At 34.1% G+C, this 15,456-nt stretch overlaps 1 protein-coding gene across 1 annotated transcript in view; it reads right to left on the minus strand.

Moving 5' to 3' along the window:
* LOC149785890 (uncharacterized) overlaps positions 1–15,164 on the minus strand; it is a 111,171-nt gene extending 96,007 nt beyond the window's left edge. Inside the window, exons 1-6 of the mRNA XM_089979884.1 lie at positions 15,006–15,164; positions 13,686–14,246; positions 8,979–9,215; positions 7,324–7,561; positions 4,709–4,827; positions 503–715 (exon numbers count right to left, since the gene is read on the minus strand). Of these exons, the coding sequence (XP_089836010.1) occupies positions 503–715; positions 4,709–4,827; positions 7,324–7,561; positions 8,979–9,215; positions 13,686–14,246; positions 15,006–15,090 (1,453 nt within the window). The 5' untranslated portion in view covers positions 15,091–15,164. The remainder of the gene's footprint in view (positions 1–502; positions 716–4,708; positions 4,828–7,323; positions 7,562–8,978; positions 9,216–13,685; positions 14,247–15,005) is intronic.
* Between the last annotated feature and the right edge of the window lie 292 nt (positions 15,165–15,456).

The raw sequence follows: 15,456 nt of genomic DNA on the forward strand, positions 1-15,456 counted from the left end.
CACTATACACAGGTATACATTTTAGAATTGGATTTTGAACATATAATATACAATGAATATTATTTATTATTATTATTATTATCATTATTATTATTATTATTATTATTAATGTTTTATGTGCATTGTACAACAAAATCATATTTACAGGTATTTGTTGTTTTCTCTCAAATTTATTTTCTACAAAAGATTAATGTATCCTGCTGACATTAGTCCATCCCATAAATTCAATCATTGCCAACTTAAATATATACACCAATCTTAGTTTGTTCATGTTATAAAACCAATATTTGTATTATTCGGTTGCTCAACTTGCCAATGTTTTGACTATATTAAAGAAATAAAATTTAGTTGTTCTAAACATGTTATACTTGTGAAACTTGGTGATTACTAATGTTATTTTAATACAGATAAATTAAGGAAGACAGAGAGACATACAGACATACAGACAGACAGATAGATAGATAGATAGGCAAGCAGACAGACAGATACATGTAGATTCTACCATCACAAGTCTTTTTGGCCAATGAGCTCTTGATTAAATCCAGTTTGTCAAAGTTGTCAACCTGGAAAACATGAGTGCTGTCAGGGTCAGTAGCCATTGCATTCAACTCTGCTACTTTGGCACCAGATCCAACACCAATGGAGAAAACTGTCACCCCCTTGTCTCGTAGCTTCTTGGCTTCATTTGCTGTGGCTGTAGGATTGGATGACTGACCTAACAAAAATCAAATTCTTTTTTATTGTGAGTGACTTCAGACTTTACCAATCAATTACTTTTCATGGTTAGGGCTGAACACACAGATATTTTGATATGATAGTCTGATATGAAATTAATGTTACCATAGTTTAAGATATTAATTGTATTCATTTTCATTTCTCAAATCCAAGTTTTAATGTGCTTACAATAGAAGTGCTCTTATAGATTTTTAGAAGGGAACCTCATGGAAGATTAGTAAATCCTAATTGATCTGCACTCTTAAAATAAAGAATTATTACTTTACTAGTAGTTGTAGTAGTAGTAGTAGTAGTAGTAGTAGCAGGAGGAGGAGGAGGAGGATAATGATGATGATGATGACAAAATGTCATAATTTTTCTCATTATTTTGTTCTAATGCAAAATCCCTTTTTTGGTCAAGTTTCCATTTCAACACTGTAAAAACACCTGCTCTACTTTACCCTTAAAGATACATGCACAAAGAGTACATCATCAATATCAAACAGTTCAGCAAATCGCCAAATGCCCTATGTGTGAAATTATCAATATCAAACAGTTCAGCAACTCCCCAAATGCCCTATGTGTGAAATTATCAATATCAAACAGTTCAGCAACTCCCTAAATGCCCTATGTGTGAAATTATCAATATCAAACAGTTCAGCAACTCCCCAAATGCCCTATGTGTGAAATTATCAATATCAAACAGTTCAGCAACTCCCCAAATGCCCTATGTGTGAAATTATCAATATCAAACAGTTCAGCAAATCCCCAAATGCCCTATGTGTGAAATTATCAATATCAAACAGTTCAGTAAATTGCCAAATGCCCTATGTGTGAAATTATCAATATCAAACAGTTCAGCAAATCCCCAAATGCCCTATGTGTGAAATTATCAATATCAAACAGTTCAGCAAATCACCAAATGCCCTATGTGTGAAATTATCAGTATCAAACAGTTCAGCAAATCGCCAAATGCCCTATATATGAAATTATCAATATCAAACAGTTCAGCAAATTGGGCAAATGCCCTATGTGTGAAATTATCAATATCAAACAGTTCAGCAAATTGGGCAAATGCCCTATGTGTGAAATTATCAATATCAAACAGTTCAGCAAATCACCAAATGCCCTGTGTGTGAAATTATCAATATCAAACAGTTCAGCAAATCGACAAATGCCCTATAATGTGTGAAATAATCAATATCAAACAGTTCAGCAAATTGGGCAAATGCCCTATGTGTGAAATTATCAATATCAAACAGTTCAGCAAATCACCAAATGCCCTATGTGCGAAATTATCAATATCAAACAGTTCAGCAAATCGCCAAATGCCCTATGTGCGAAATTATCAATATCAAACAGTTCAGCAAATCACCAAATGCCCTATATGTGAAATTATCAATATCAAACAGTTCAGCAAATTGGGCAAATGACCTATGTGTGAAATTATCAATATCAAACAGTTCAGCTAATTGAGCAAGTGCCCTATGTGTGGAATTATCAAATTTAAACAGTTCAGCAAATCGCCAAATGCCCTATGTGTGAAATTATCAATATCAAACAGTTCAGCAAATCACCAAATGCCCTATGTGTGAAATTATCAATATCAAACAGTTCAGCAAATCACCAAATGCCCTATATGTGAAATTATCAATATCAAACAGTTCAGCAAATTGGGCAAATGACCTATGTGTGAAATTATCAATATCAAACAGTTCAGCAAATTGAGCAAGTGCCCTATGTGTGGAATTATCAAATTTAAACAGTTCAGCAAATCGCCAAATGCCCTATGTGTGAAATTATCAATATCAAACAGTTCAGTAAATTGCCAAATGCCCTATGTGTGAAATTATCAATATCAAACAGTTCAGCAAATCGCCAAATGCCCTATGTGCGAAATTATCAATATCAAACAGTTCAGCAAATCGCCAAATGCCCTATAATATGTGAAATGATCAATATCAAACAGTTCAGCAAATTGGGCAAATGCCCTATATGTGAAATTATCAATATCAAACAGTTCAGCAAATCCCCAAATGCCTTATATGTGAAATTATCAATATCAAACAGTTCAGCAAATCCCCAAATGCCCTATGTGTGAAATTATCAATATCAAACAGTTCAGCAAATCGCCAAATGCCCTATGTGTGAAATTATCAATATCAAACAGTTCAGCAAATTGGGCAAATGACCTATGTGACAAGATATTTAACATATTTGATCAGGCTGCTGATTGTGCTTGTTACTCTGCAATTTAGGAAGATAATTTTTCTCTGCCCTGACACAGACAGGTCGAGTTTTGTCTGCCCTGACACAGGCAGGTCAAGTTTTGTCTGCCCTGATACAGGCATGTAGAGCAAGAACATTAAAATAGTATCACTTATTAGCAGTGAACTTTGACCTCTTATTGGAGAGAGACATGGTTCTTGTAACAGTTGAATTAAATGGGCACTATATTTCATGAATAACAATTATTTTTTTAAAAACCTATTCAAAAAGTAACATATAACCCTACCTGCTGTCTGGGTTACCATGTGTTTAAGGCAAGGGAGACCATTCTACAAGGTGATATGGAGTTTGCAAAGAGGTGTATAACAAAATCATACAGTATCTTTAATTCTAGGTTCCCAGTGGGTATTTTTGCATTGCTGATAGAGTCACTTGCAGGTTATTGGCTGAGAATACACAAAAATTTAACACTGTATGCTTTATGGCATACCAACTTTTGTGAATTCCGTGGTTGATAAATGACAAATAAAAAAAATTAAACAGACAATTTTAAATTTGCAAAGACAGCAGACACCAGAGGAATACCTATGAATGTAAGTACTGGCAAACTTCTCAACACTTTCTGCAAAGTCAGAGAGAAGTCAAACCTGTAACATTTGATTTTGGAAATCAATTCATGGGTTATCATTATAAAAATACATGAGTTGTCTCCCTTTAATTATAACGCAACAAATCAAACAGGTGATTTTGACATTAAAGAAGTTTACTGGGATAAGGGGAAATAATCAATGAAATTTATTGTTCTTCTCATAAACTGTATTGGGTCTCATTTTTAACTGTGTGATTTGTGCGTGATTTAGATTTTTAATGTAGCTTTAACAATTTTCCAGTCATATTGCTATGATGTCTGCAATTTGGCAGTTTAAAGTGATGTCTGCAATTTGGCAGTTTAAAGTGATGTCTGGCACTGGGGCATCATACCGCAGACATGTAGCATGATGTCCCACCTAGTCACATTATCCTGACACCAGGCTGACCATTCCTAACTCTAACCTCTTAATGCTGAGTGCACAGTGAGGCAGCTGTTAGTACCATTTTAAAAAGGCTTTGGTATGACTTGGCTGGGGTTCGAACCCATGACCTCTTGCATCCGGAGCAGACGCTCTAACCACTAACTGTAAAATAACTCTGACAAATGATTTTCAGCTCTTTTATAATCCATTTTGCTGAGGTTCATAATTTTTTAGTTCCTTTATTCACTAATTCCTCATGATAGAATGGAATCGACAGTCAGGTTATAAATTATGTTGATAAACCTGATTTAAAATTAATGATTTAAAAAAAATTAAAAATCTGACTTTCTCAATACTCATCTTTACTACTGATCCAAGAAATCAAGGTTCTGTCATTTCTAATACTAAATTACTTTATCATTATTTATCATGATTATTTTTAGAATTTAGTAGTTTAGATGCTTAATAGTTTTTTTTTTAAATAATCATCCATTTCTACAGTTTAATAATCATTGATTTCCAGTTTAATAATAATTAATTTCAACAGTTTAATAATCACTGATTTCCACAGTTTAATAATCCTTCATTTCTACTGTTTAATAATCATTGATTTCTACAGTTAATAATCATTCATTTCTACTGTTTAATTATCACTGATTTCCACAGTTTAAAAGTCATTCATTTCTACAGTTTAATAATCATTAAATTTCTACAGTTTAATAAACAATCATCAAAGTTTACTCCTTCCTTACCGTCAGTAAGGATGATTGCAATTTGGGCAGCATTACTGCGTGCTCCATTGGGAGCGGTAAAAGCTGTATTGGTGGCATAATTGAGGGCTGCATCAGTATTTGTGCCTCCAGCAGTGTACCTACAACAACAAAGAGTGGCATCACCTAGATGACAAATGTTAAATATTAAGAATTGATGCAACACTTGAGAATATATTTCCATACAAGTTATCATTTGCTTTTACTTAATGCCAGTGTAAATTTTTTAACTTATTTACTAATAAAAGTTGTACTTGATGGTAAATGGAAATAATTTGTATACATATAGAAGACCTAAATGTCTAGATGTCTTGTAAAACATTATGTAAGAAGAAACTGTTGAAAATTTTGGGTGTTTTCAATGACCTTGGTAATAACGAAGGGCATATCCATGGATTCATAAAATTTAATGAATGAAAAGTTTGCTTTTTTTCAATAAAGAAAAAGTGTGTGTGTGTGTGTGTGTGTGTGTGTGTAAGGTCCTAAAATGGCCAAATTTATTTGACATGATCCATAAAATTAGTTCAAATGACTGTTTGCAAATTTGACATGTCAGACATTGGACATAATGTGCCCATAAATATCCCATGCAATTATTTAGTCATAAAGTTTCCCATGCAACTATTTAGTCATAAAGTTTTTCCATGCAATGTTTTGTCATCAGATACTCTTTTGCAATTATTTAGTCATCACAATTTCCCAATTATTTAGTCATCACAATTTCCCAATTATTTAGTCATCCTTTTAACCAATGCAATTATTTAATCATCACATTTTCCCAATTGTTTAAACACTCAAAGTACAAAACAAGTTTAAAAGCTTATGTCCTGGACTTATAAAAAACTTAAAACTGAATGACTGCCCCAAGGTCTGTACCACAGACATTACCTAGTTACATAAAACTTATTCCCTTGCACAATGTCCTTTTTAACAATATTGTCAGGCAGTGTGTCAGCACATATCAGACCTTTAAAATAAAATACCATATCTACTCGCTTAGGAGTTCAACTGCAAAGTGCACTGACCCAGATCTGTCACTGCATAATGCAATAGCAGATCTGGATCTGTGCAGTTTGTTAGGAGTAATCAATAGAACAAACAGCATAGACCCTGATCTGTAGGCACATTATGTTATGACAGATCTGGATCTTTGTTGTTTGCAGTTTTACTTCATTTATCAGTGAAAATTTAAGGTATTATAATGTTGTTATTCTGATAGTAGCCACCCTTCCAATAAACACCCCCCCTTTTTTTTTCCAGAAAAAAAAATTCCTACCTTATCAAGGCTTTCTAGATCTGTATACATCCATCATGGTATTCCAGATAGTTAAAATAGTACATTAGCAGTCCAATGATTGTTAGATAAATCACGATAACTTAATTTATGAATATTTTCAGTCAAACTAGGATGTATGGTATTCAATGCCCCACTCCCTTTGGAAATTGCACTGTCCCAGGAGTATCTATTAGAATAACTATGGTAGGTTCGGCCTTAATCAAAATGAAACCAGCGCAACAACTAAATTTTTAGTATCATCTCAAAAGACTTTTTTGAGGATCTGACTGAATAAAACTTTACTATCAGACTCGACAGGAAGTGCCCAACAATTAAGTGTTAAGTATATTGGAGGTAGCAGATCTGCTTGTTATCAGTTAATAATTAAGTTTTAAAACTGAATTAAATAATTGTTGTTGAGTGAAATTATATACTTCTGTTTATACCTCATTTTAATGTTTTTATGTCAAATTTCACTAACATCTGACAACCACAGCTAATTTGGGGAAGCAGATGTCCAGCAGGAGCCATTAAGAATTTGGAATCCCTGGTATGTCTTAGACTTATAGGGTTTAATGGCATATCATGGCATATCAGCACAATACTGGCTATATAGTATCAATGAAAACTTAAGTTCCAAAAATAAAATTACAAAAAACCTAACACAAAGTTGGTCATTTAGCTCGCTTTATCTAAAATACTTGTGACTTTGAATCATGGTGGCCATATTGGAGAGTAAATCAGCATCACTGCACATGATTCAAAAAGCCCCAGTGTCATAATGGTCTCTTAATTAAAATTGATGAACTAATTCTTGAAAAGAAGTCATTAAAAGTGTTGTCTACTTTAGTAACAACAGTCTTATTGGGTAAAGCAACCACACCATTCTGGTGCTATCAGAAACTATATGAAGCAGGAAACATAAATGAACCAAGTAATAGTATTATTGTATAATGATTAGTAAGGGCATATCCCTTACTTGGTCAAAGCTTAATTTCCCCTATGGTGTGCAGATTGCTCTGTCCCATTCTAGGAAAAAGTTTCTGCTGAAATGTACCTAGAATATTATAATTTTCTTGGAACTTAACAACTATACATATCTGATGTCCTGTTACCAAGAACTTGATGGGGTAAGTCAGCCTCAAAATTAATTTTACATATGTTTACTCAACACAATCTTATTTAGAGAGAAATTGCAAATCCAAAGTGGAGCACTCCAATCACACAAAGAGAGATAACTGTTATATTAGGTACATACATATAATGGCCAGATTGTTTAAAATCTTGTTCCTTCACACTTATTTTTTTAGTTTAAAGCTACCTTGTCCCTTGAATGGCGCTGGTGATATCTCCTTTGTTTCGGAATTTATTAAGATGGAACTGAAGATATGTCTTGCTGTCAAAAGTGATCAGACCAATCTGAGTTTGAGTTGCGCTAATCGGGAAGCTTTCCACAGTCTTTGTGACAAAGTCCAACATCTTTCGGAAGTTTTGTGCCCCAACACTTCCAGAGGCATCAAGGATAAACACAATGTCAGCAGGGACTGTTCCATTACAGCCTTTAATAATAATAATAATAATAATAATAATAAAAATAATAATAATAATAAAATGAAGAACAACTACAATAATAGTAGTAAGATAATAACATTTATCTTCATCAAGGTGATGACATTTATAATATTGAAGATGTTGATGAAAGTAAACAGATAATAGTAAAGGAAAGAAGACAAATATTTAGAGTTAAGAGAATCTGGAGTTAGAGAGCCATCTAATACATTTTTTAATGGACAGATTCTGGATTCATTCATTTCAGAAATGAGAATCTGGATTCTGAGACCATCTGATACATTTTAGAATATAAATATTCTTGATTCAGACAGCAAATGGAGATACATCATAGAATTGAGGTAATCTTGACTCAGACAGCAATGACAGACACATTACAGAAATGAGAGAATCTGGATTCAGACTGCCCTCAGATCCATGTTACAAATGAGAGAACCTGGATTCAGACTGCCCTAAGATCCATGTTAGAAATGAGAGAACCTGGATTCAGACTGTCCTCAGATCTGTTAGAAATGAGAGAACCTGGATTCAGACTGCCCTCAGATCTATGTTACAAATAAGAGAACCTGGATTCAGACTGCCCTCAGATCCATGTTAGAAATGAGAGAACCTGGATTCAGACTGCCCTAAGATCCATGTTAGAAATGAGAGAACCTGGATTCAGACTGTCCTCAGATCTGTTAGAAATGAGAGAACCTGGATTCAGACTGCCCTCAGATCCATGTTAGAAATAAGAGAACCTGGATTCATATAATAACAGGAGATACATGCTTAATCATTTCTGATTTGTCTTATCCAAGACAAAATGGAGAACATATTTGCACTCATGTCTACTGAAATAAAGAAAAGCATGCATACATACATACATACATACATACATACATACATACATACATATGTACAATGTGGTTGCATCAAGTTAAATGAATTCTGTCCTAATATGACATAATTATCAAAATAATAATTGCAAAGCTTTTTAACTATTATATGGCAATTACTAAAGACAGATATGTCCCCCAGTGTCTCCCAACCCAGATTTAGTCCTTCACAATATATACCAAAGAAAGTATTTGAGGCATCTTCATTTGTCATTGTTTGACCAACAAAAGTTATGTTGTATGAAATTTCCAAAAATCGGCAAACAAATGAATATGCAAAAAAAATTTTGAAAAATGTTGACAGTAAGTTTACTGTTGAGCCATGAAAACTGCTTTGAAACTAATTTTATTTTATAACATGTGTGAGCCCTTTGAATGAATTGAAATTTATAACTGTACATTTCAGTGCTTAGTCCAATATGGTTCATTTATATTTGTAGTACAATTTAGAATCATGGATATGTCAAGAGTGGGAATTTATATGGTAATTGCTAAAGACAGATCTGTCCCCCAATGTCTCCCAACTCACCTGAAGATGATGTGGTGGTGATGACTGCGTGAGTAGTGGGTGGGTGTGTTGTAGGTGGGGGAGTGGTTGGACAAGCCTGAGTGTTGCAGGGCTGGGTGTCTTTGTCTGCACCTTCACATGGTTTGCCCCCATTTGCTGGTGGTGGGTTGTTACAGGCACGCTGACGAAAATGGGTACCTCCACCACAGGTTTTAGTGCAAGGTGAAAAGGACCCATAGTCGCTCCAGTGGCCATCAACTGAAAAACAAAAGAATTTTAAATAATAATAATAATAATAATAATAATAATAATAATAATAATAATAATATTTAGATATGTCCATATGTAATTGCTGATGTAATGCCTACACTCACTTTTCCCCAAAATTAGATCATGAGTCTAAAATGTTAATATGACAAGTCTGAATCTTGTATGATTCTTGCCATAATATAAATTGATGCCAAGTTTTATGAAGATATTTCAAATGTTTCCGGAGATATTAACCAGACAAGAGTATGAAAAAGTATGAAAAGAGCATGAAAAAAGTATTACAAAGGTATGAAAAGAGTATGACAAAGGTATGAAAAGAGTATGACAAGAGTGTGACAGGCAGATAGGCACAGTTTGTAATGAGGATAATGCTGATTTGACAGAATGTATTTATTTTTTTACAGGATGCAGTGTCTGGTCATGACACAAAATCAGATCAGATTTCATGAAAATCCCTCAGAGTTCAGGATAATTAAGCAAACAAAGTGTGATGGATCAATGGTTACACAAACTGACCAGTGTGCACACAAACTGACCAGTATGCACACCAAAACTCTGTTTGCTGGATATAATAATAAGTTAAAAAGTGATGCTAGCAGTGTAGCTATTAATTGGGTGAATTAGAACTGGTCATATTCAATAAAATGACCAGATAATAATTTGTGATTTCTCAGGTTAATTTTGGTAAAAAAATTCAGTTGTACACATTTCCATCTGTTTCAGACTTGAGGCAAATTTAAAATACTGACCCAGATTTGACAATATATTATGTGGACAAATCAGTTGATTACCAGTTATTCATCAATGACTGCTTGCATAGCAGAAACCATTGACCAATCATAAAAATCATCCTATTCCAACACTAGATAATGATAACGTTGCTAATAATATGTGCAATTATTTTAAAAAAGTTTAGGCTTTTGAGGTAGTTGCCCTAAAAAATAAATATAGTACATTTGCTCATTGGCTCAGACTTTGTGTCAATTGTTTGTTTTGTGTATGTAAACCAACCCCCCCCCCCCCAGGCGAAGAGCTTGTTTGGTTCAAAACATTGGGAAACCTTTTTGAATCTCTCTCTCTCTCTCTCTCTCTCTCTCTCTCTGTGACAAGAACGGCAAATTATCAGGTTTTGCATCATGCGTGAAATGTTGCCGTATATTATAGTATTTACCCCCTACCAATTTTAAAAACAAAAGATACTAAAAATACAAATAAGTTACAGTAAACTTAATCATTCCATTCATAAGTTTGTAACTTCTAACCTGACTGACACTATTGGATTCCCATCACTTCAACTTAATGTGTTTCGAATCGAACACCAATTTCTTTAATATTGTGTTCGCCATATTCGCTTGGGCGAGTCCATGTTTACAAGCAAAGGTTTGATGAGTTCACTGTCATTGATATTTTAGTATATATTTTGAAGCTACTTCTCTTTAAAGTTTCTGCTCTTGATTTCTTCCATTTATAAATATTAAAACTCGACATTGCAAATATTGGAAGCAGGCAACACAGGTTATTTTTTTCTAAGATAGACTGTTCTAACACCCATACAATCATAATCAGCTTCTTTGCGTCGGTTCGGTTGGAAACGCCATAAGTTGTTGCTGTTATAAGGTTTAACGCCATTTTTCAGCACAAGATAGGCTATACATAGTGGAGGAAGAACCCCGGAAAAAAAACCCAGAAAGAACCACTGAACCACGAGAAGCTATCGGTAAGCTTTCTCACATATCCACACTGGCGAGCCCGAGACTCGAACCCACGCAGACAGAGGTGAGATGGCAGTGATCCGTGACGGAGAGCGCTTTAGACCACTCGGCCATTCGGGGCCTCTACCAACAAGCCATAAGTACAAGCTGACAGTGTTAGGGACTCTCTGGTAACAATTAAGCTAAAAGTTATAAATTGATGACTGAATTGACGAAGTTTTGTACATTGTTTAATATCCTTGATGCTTTTCGTTTTTAGAGTCGGTAGAGGGGTACAAAGAAACGTGAAGGTGTGCGAAATACTATAGTACTTTATTTACAGTATGGGGGGAGGGTTCTCTTTCACAATATGAATAAACTGTGTAATCGGCTTGGCTTAAATTTCATTTCATTAAATTTTGGCCACAGTCCAGACAACGATCAGGGGTGGGTATGTGTGTATATATATATATATATATATATATATATATATATATATATATATATATATATATATATATATATATAAACCCATGCAAAACAGCAGGTCCTGACAACCTGACACCCCCACTCTTAAAGAATTCCAGAATGGGTACTCCCACTCCTTTCCAACATATTTACGACCTCTCATGAGGACTGAAATGATGCATTTTCGATTTTGCGCGTTCTAATTGTTTTCTTTCCATTGCGTTTAAATTTTTGCGATGTTTGACCAGCTCTTTAAAATCGTGGAATAAAAATACTAGAAGTCACCATATGGGTGTACGGCACATGAATATACATACACACACTTTAAATCATGGTATTGCATTTTTTAAAATATGGGTTGAGGAAAATAAATGAAAGAATGATTTTTAAAAAAATTACAAACATGCCTAGTTGATATGGATAAGAGTTAAAGAATGAGCCAATGCGTGGTTGGTGCAGTTGAGAAATTCTTCTAGCAAAATTTAGTTTAAAATGGACAATTTAAATAAAAGAATACAGGGAACTAAAATGAGCACGTCTGTGTGTGTGTGTGTGTGTGTGTGTGTGTTTACAATACATTAAAAGACCAAAACCTTATTATTTGTTTTTAACGAATTTTTTTTTTTGTATTTTAGAGTACTGTCAGGTGAGTGGAGCAAATGATAAACAAAATATATCCATGACTATATGTAATAAAAGCAAAATATATCAATGACTACAGGTAATGAAAACAAAATATATCCATGACTGTATTCAATAAAATAGATAGTAAAAATTCTGCACCTGGTAAATATCTTACTTGTTGATATATTTTTTCGCCCTGTAAAAAATGTCGAAATTTGTACAGTGTTAATTGTGTGAATATTATTGATATAGTTACTGACAGTATGTGGAGAGAAAAAATCTAGCATTGCGCAACAGATCCTGTATTTACTTTAAAAGATGCATATTATAAAGTTCATAACTTAGAGCCAAGCATACGAATTCAACAAATTAAGTATCCACGACAAAATGTCAAAAGTGAATGTATACGAAGTTCTGCACCACTCTTCATTTATATTGTGTAGTAAGTTTCAATGGCATTTTGAGAACTGTTTGACTTGGAACTGTATTTAATTAAATTTGTGCTATGTAGCATTATATAAGGATTAATTTGACTAAAGTCTGAACTGTTACAAATAACAACATTCTAATATGTACAGAACACAGCACTAAAGTTTCAAAACAGTTTAAGAATGATATTTCTTCAATTAATTTTGTTTCAATTTGAAAGAAAATATCTAACTCTATATACAAATTTAATTTCTCGAGCCTGAGTCTGAGTTCACTCCCAAACCTGTTTAATCTGTATGCCTGATAGAGCCTACAGTTATAACACAATGCAACCGAATAGAACAAGCACAGCGCAGTTTAAAAGTTCATTTTCAGTTGACTACACCTTTTCTATTATTTCCTCTTTAAAATAGCCATCTTTTTCATATATGTAGACACACTGTTAAAGACCTGACGAGATAGTATAACTGATTGCTTTCTAGAATTAACAGGAGGCAACCGGTAGAAATTGCGCTCAGTTTGTTAAACTTAACGTTTAACGATATCAATCTCAAAAATGTTTTATTTGTTCTGCAAAAAGAATCCATTCTATCTGCAAGTTTGACGGTGTCTGTTTTCTCGCGGAAAGTAATGGTCATACAAAATCAGAAAATAGTGATCAAGTTAAGTTAAGATGTTACAGAGAAATAGAGACAAAGCAAAGCAAAAATTAAACAAAATAATTCAATGTCTCAGCGGAATACTACGTTTCGTATTTTACCTGCTTCATAATGTAATCTAACTGAATGTTACTTTTAACAACTTTTTTAAAAAAAAGTCTCCACAAGAACCTTAACATAGATATCGATGGTGGAAAAGTGATACCTACATGTCATTACCTGCTATCGCAGATTTGACGCAAAGTTCTCTGAAGAAACCACAACTGCCCTGTCAATACCACAGGTGCTTGACGCAAGCTTGATGTTGAGAAGAAGAAGAAAAAAAAACAATAATCTGAAGATTATTTTTTTACAGAGTGACAAAAAAATGCATTAGATTAATCTCATGACCTGTTCTGACATAGGACCCTCTCTATCATAATATGTAAGAATATTATATAGTATGACAGAGAGGGTCCTATGTCAGATGAGGTCATGGGGGTAATCTAAGGTATTTTTGTCACTCTGTATGATTTTTCCCCTTCAGATTATTGTGTTTTTTTTTTCCTCTCAACATCAAGCTCGCGTCGAGCACCTGTGGTCATTACCTGTACACGCCGTTTTTTTAAGTTCAGCGTTCAACGTAGTGAGAGCACCAAAATTGTCAACTGTGAAGACGTGTGATGCATCTGATGCGATACGTCCCAGCTCCGTCCTGTCGATTCCACTCCCAATACCAATTGCAAAGACCTTCAAGTTCATCTGGTGGAGTTTCTGGGTTTCTGCCAGAGTCTGAGGAGGCAAGGTTGATTGACCATCAGTCATCACAATTAAGATGTTGGCCACTCTGTCACGGTCACCGGCGGGTTTTGTGAAGCTGTTCTTCATTACATACTGCAAAGCAAGGTCCGTCCGCGTGCTGCCACTGATATACGGAATTTTGTGAATAGCATCCACCAGAGTGTGCTTTACCTGGTATGTATTCAGGTTGAACTCGTTGTGTGGATTCGTAGCGAAGGTCACCACTCCAATCTGAACATCGGATGGTCCTATATCAAATGACTGGGCGAAATGAGCAACAAAGTCTTTCTGTTTCTCAAAATTGGTAGTGCCAACACTTCCAGACGAGTCAAGTAAAAACACAATATCTGCCGGGTTTCGTCCACATCCTTTAATGAAACAAAAATTAATAATGTTAACGAAAACAAAAACTTAAAGATTCCTGAAGACTTATTGACACTTAGCGTTCAAAACTTACTCCGTGCCTCATAACTGTGGCGTGATTTTTGATAGCAAAAGTAAGTTAAACGTGAATTATTTCTTGATAACACGACAAAGGTGTGCTATACTGCTTTCTGTAATAAAATAGCCGAAACATACGGCTCAAATCTCCTTCAAAAGCCATTAAAAATATTGTTTAATATCATGTTGTGCAAATAACACAACCATTATTCTTGTTCATTTTGAATTGAGCATAATAATAAATAAACAAAGAAATAAGTAACATAAGCATACTAGTATGTAATTGTATTAGCATAATATGAACTCGATAAAAATGACTGATGATAGGTTTCGCGCTCAGTTGTGCTTCTTAAAGCAGCAAAATGTTTCAGTCTTTTCGCTTAAAAGATATCTGCAGTCCTAAAATTATTCTTCATGTTGTAAATATCAATAAAATATGAATAACTATTTGCAAATATCAATAAAGTACAAATAAATGTCAATAAAATATAAACAAATATCAGTAACATGTAAATAAATAGAAACAAATTATAAATAAATATATACATATATACTAAGGATAGAAAGTTTTTTTTTCTTTCTTAACAAATTGCCTTTTGACATAAAAGTATTTAGGAGGTGGAAAATATGATGAAGAGGACCAATAGCAAAAAATTAAAACTTTCAAAGAGAAACTGTCGCTATACCTGTTGATGGTGTCGTCGCTGCGCTCTGGACACCCAATGGGCAGCCCACTAGCGCGCAGAAGGCGAGTATCAGCACCCCCTTCATGTTGTGTGTCTCTTTATGATATCAATACGAGTAGAATGCCCCTTTTATACCCGGGTGCCACTGAAATATCTGCATAACCTAGCTCGATAAAGATTCAGGTCACACGAACACTCTTATCTTCATATTTTTAGAGAACATCATGATGTTCGTTGTTTACCAAATGACTTTGTATCTGAACTTGCACCGCTGACACAAAATTTCAGATATCATAGGTCACCAAGGCCATGGCAGATCAAGTATTTCTGGAGATATATCGTGTTCTTCAAAGACAAAGAAAAGAGAAAAAAGAAAAAAAAAGAATGTAATAGTGTAAGTAATCAAAACTCGAGAACACCTTAATGGTATTTTGCTAAATTGAAATGTGTA

Source organism: Sinohyriopsis cumingii, chromosome 13 (assembly GCF_028554795.1).
Source record: "Sinohyriopsis cumingii isolate HCF-2022 chromosome 13, ASM2855479v2, whole genome shotgun sequence".
Lineage (NCBI taxonomy): Eukaryota > Metazoa > Mollusca > Bivalvia > Unionida > Unionidae > Sinohyriopsis > Sinohyriopsis cumingii.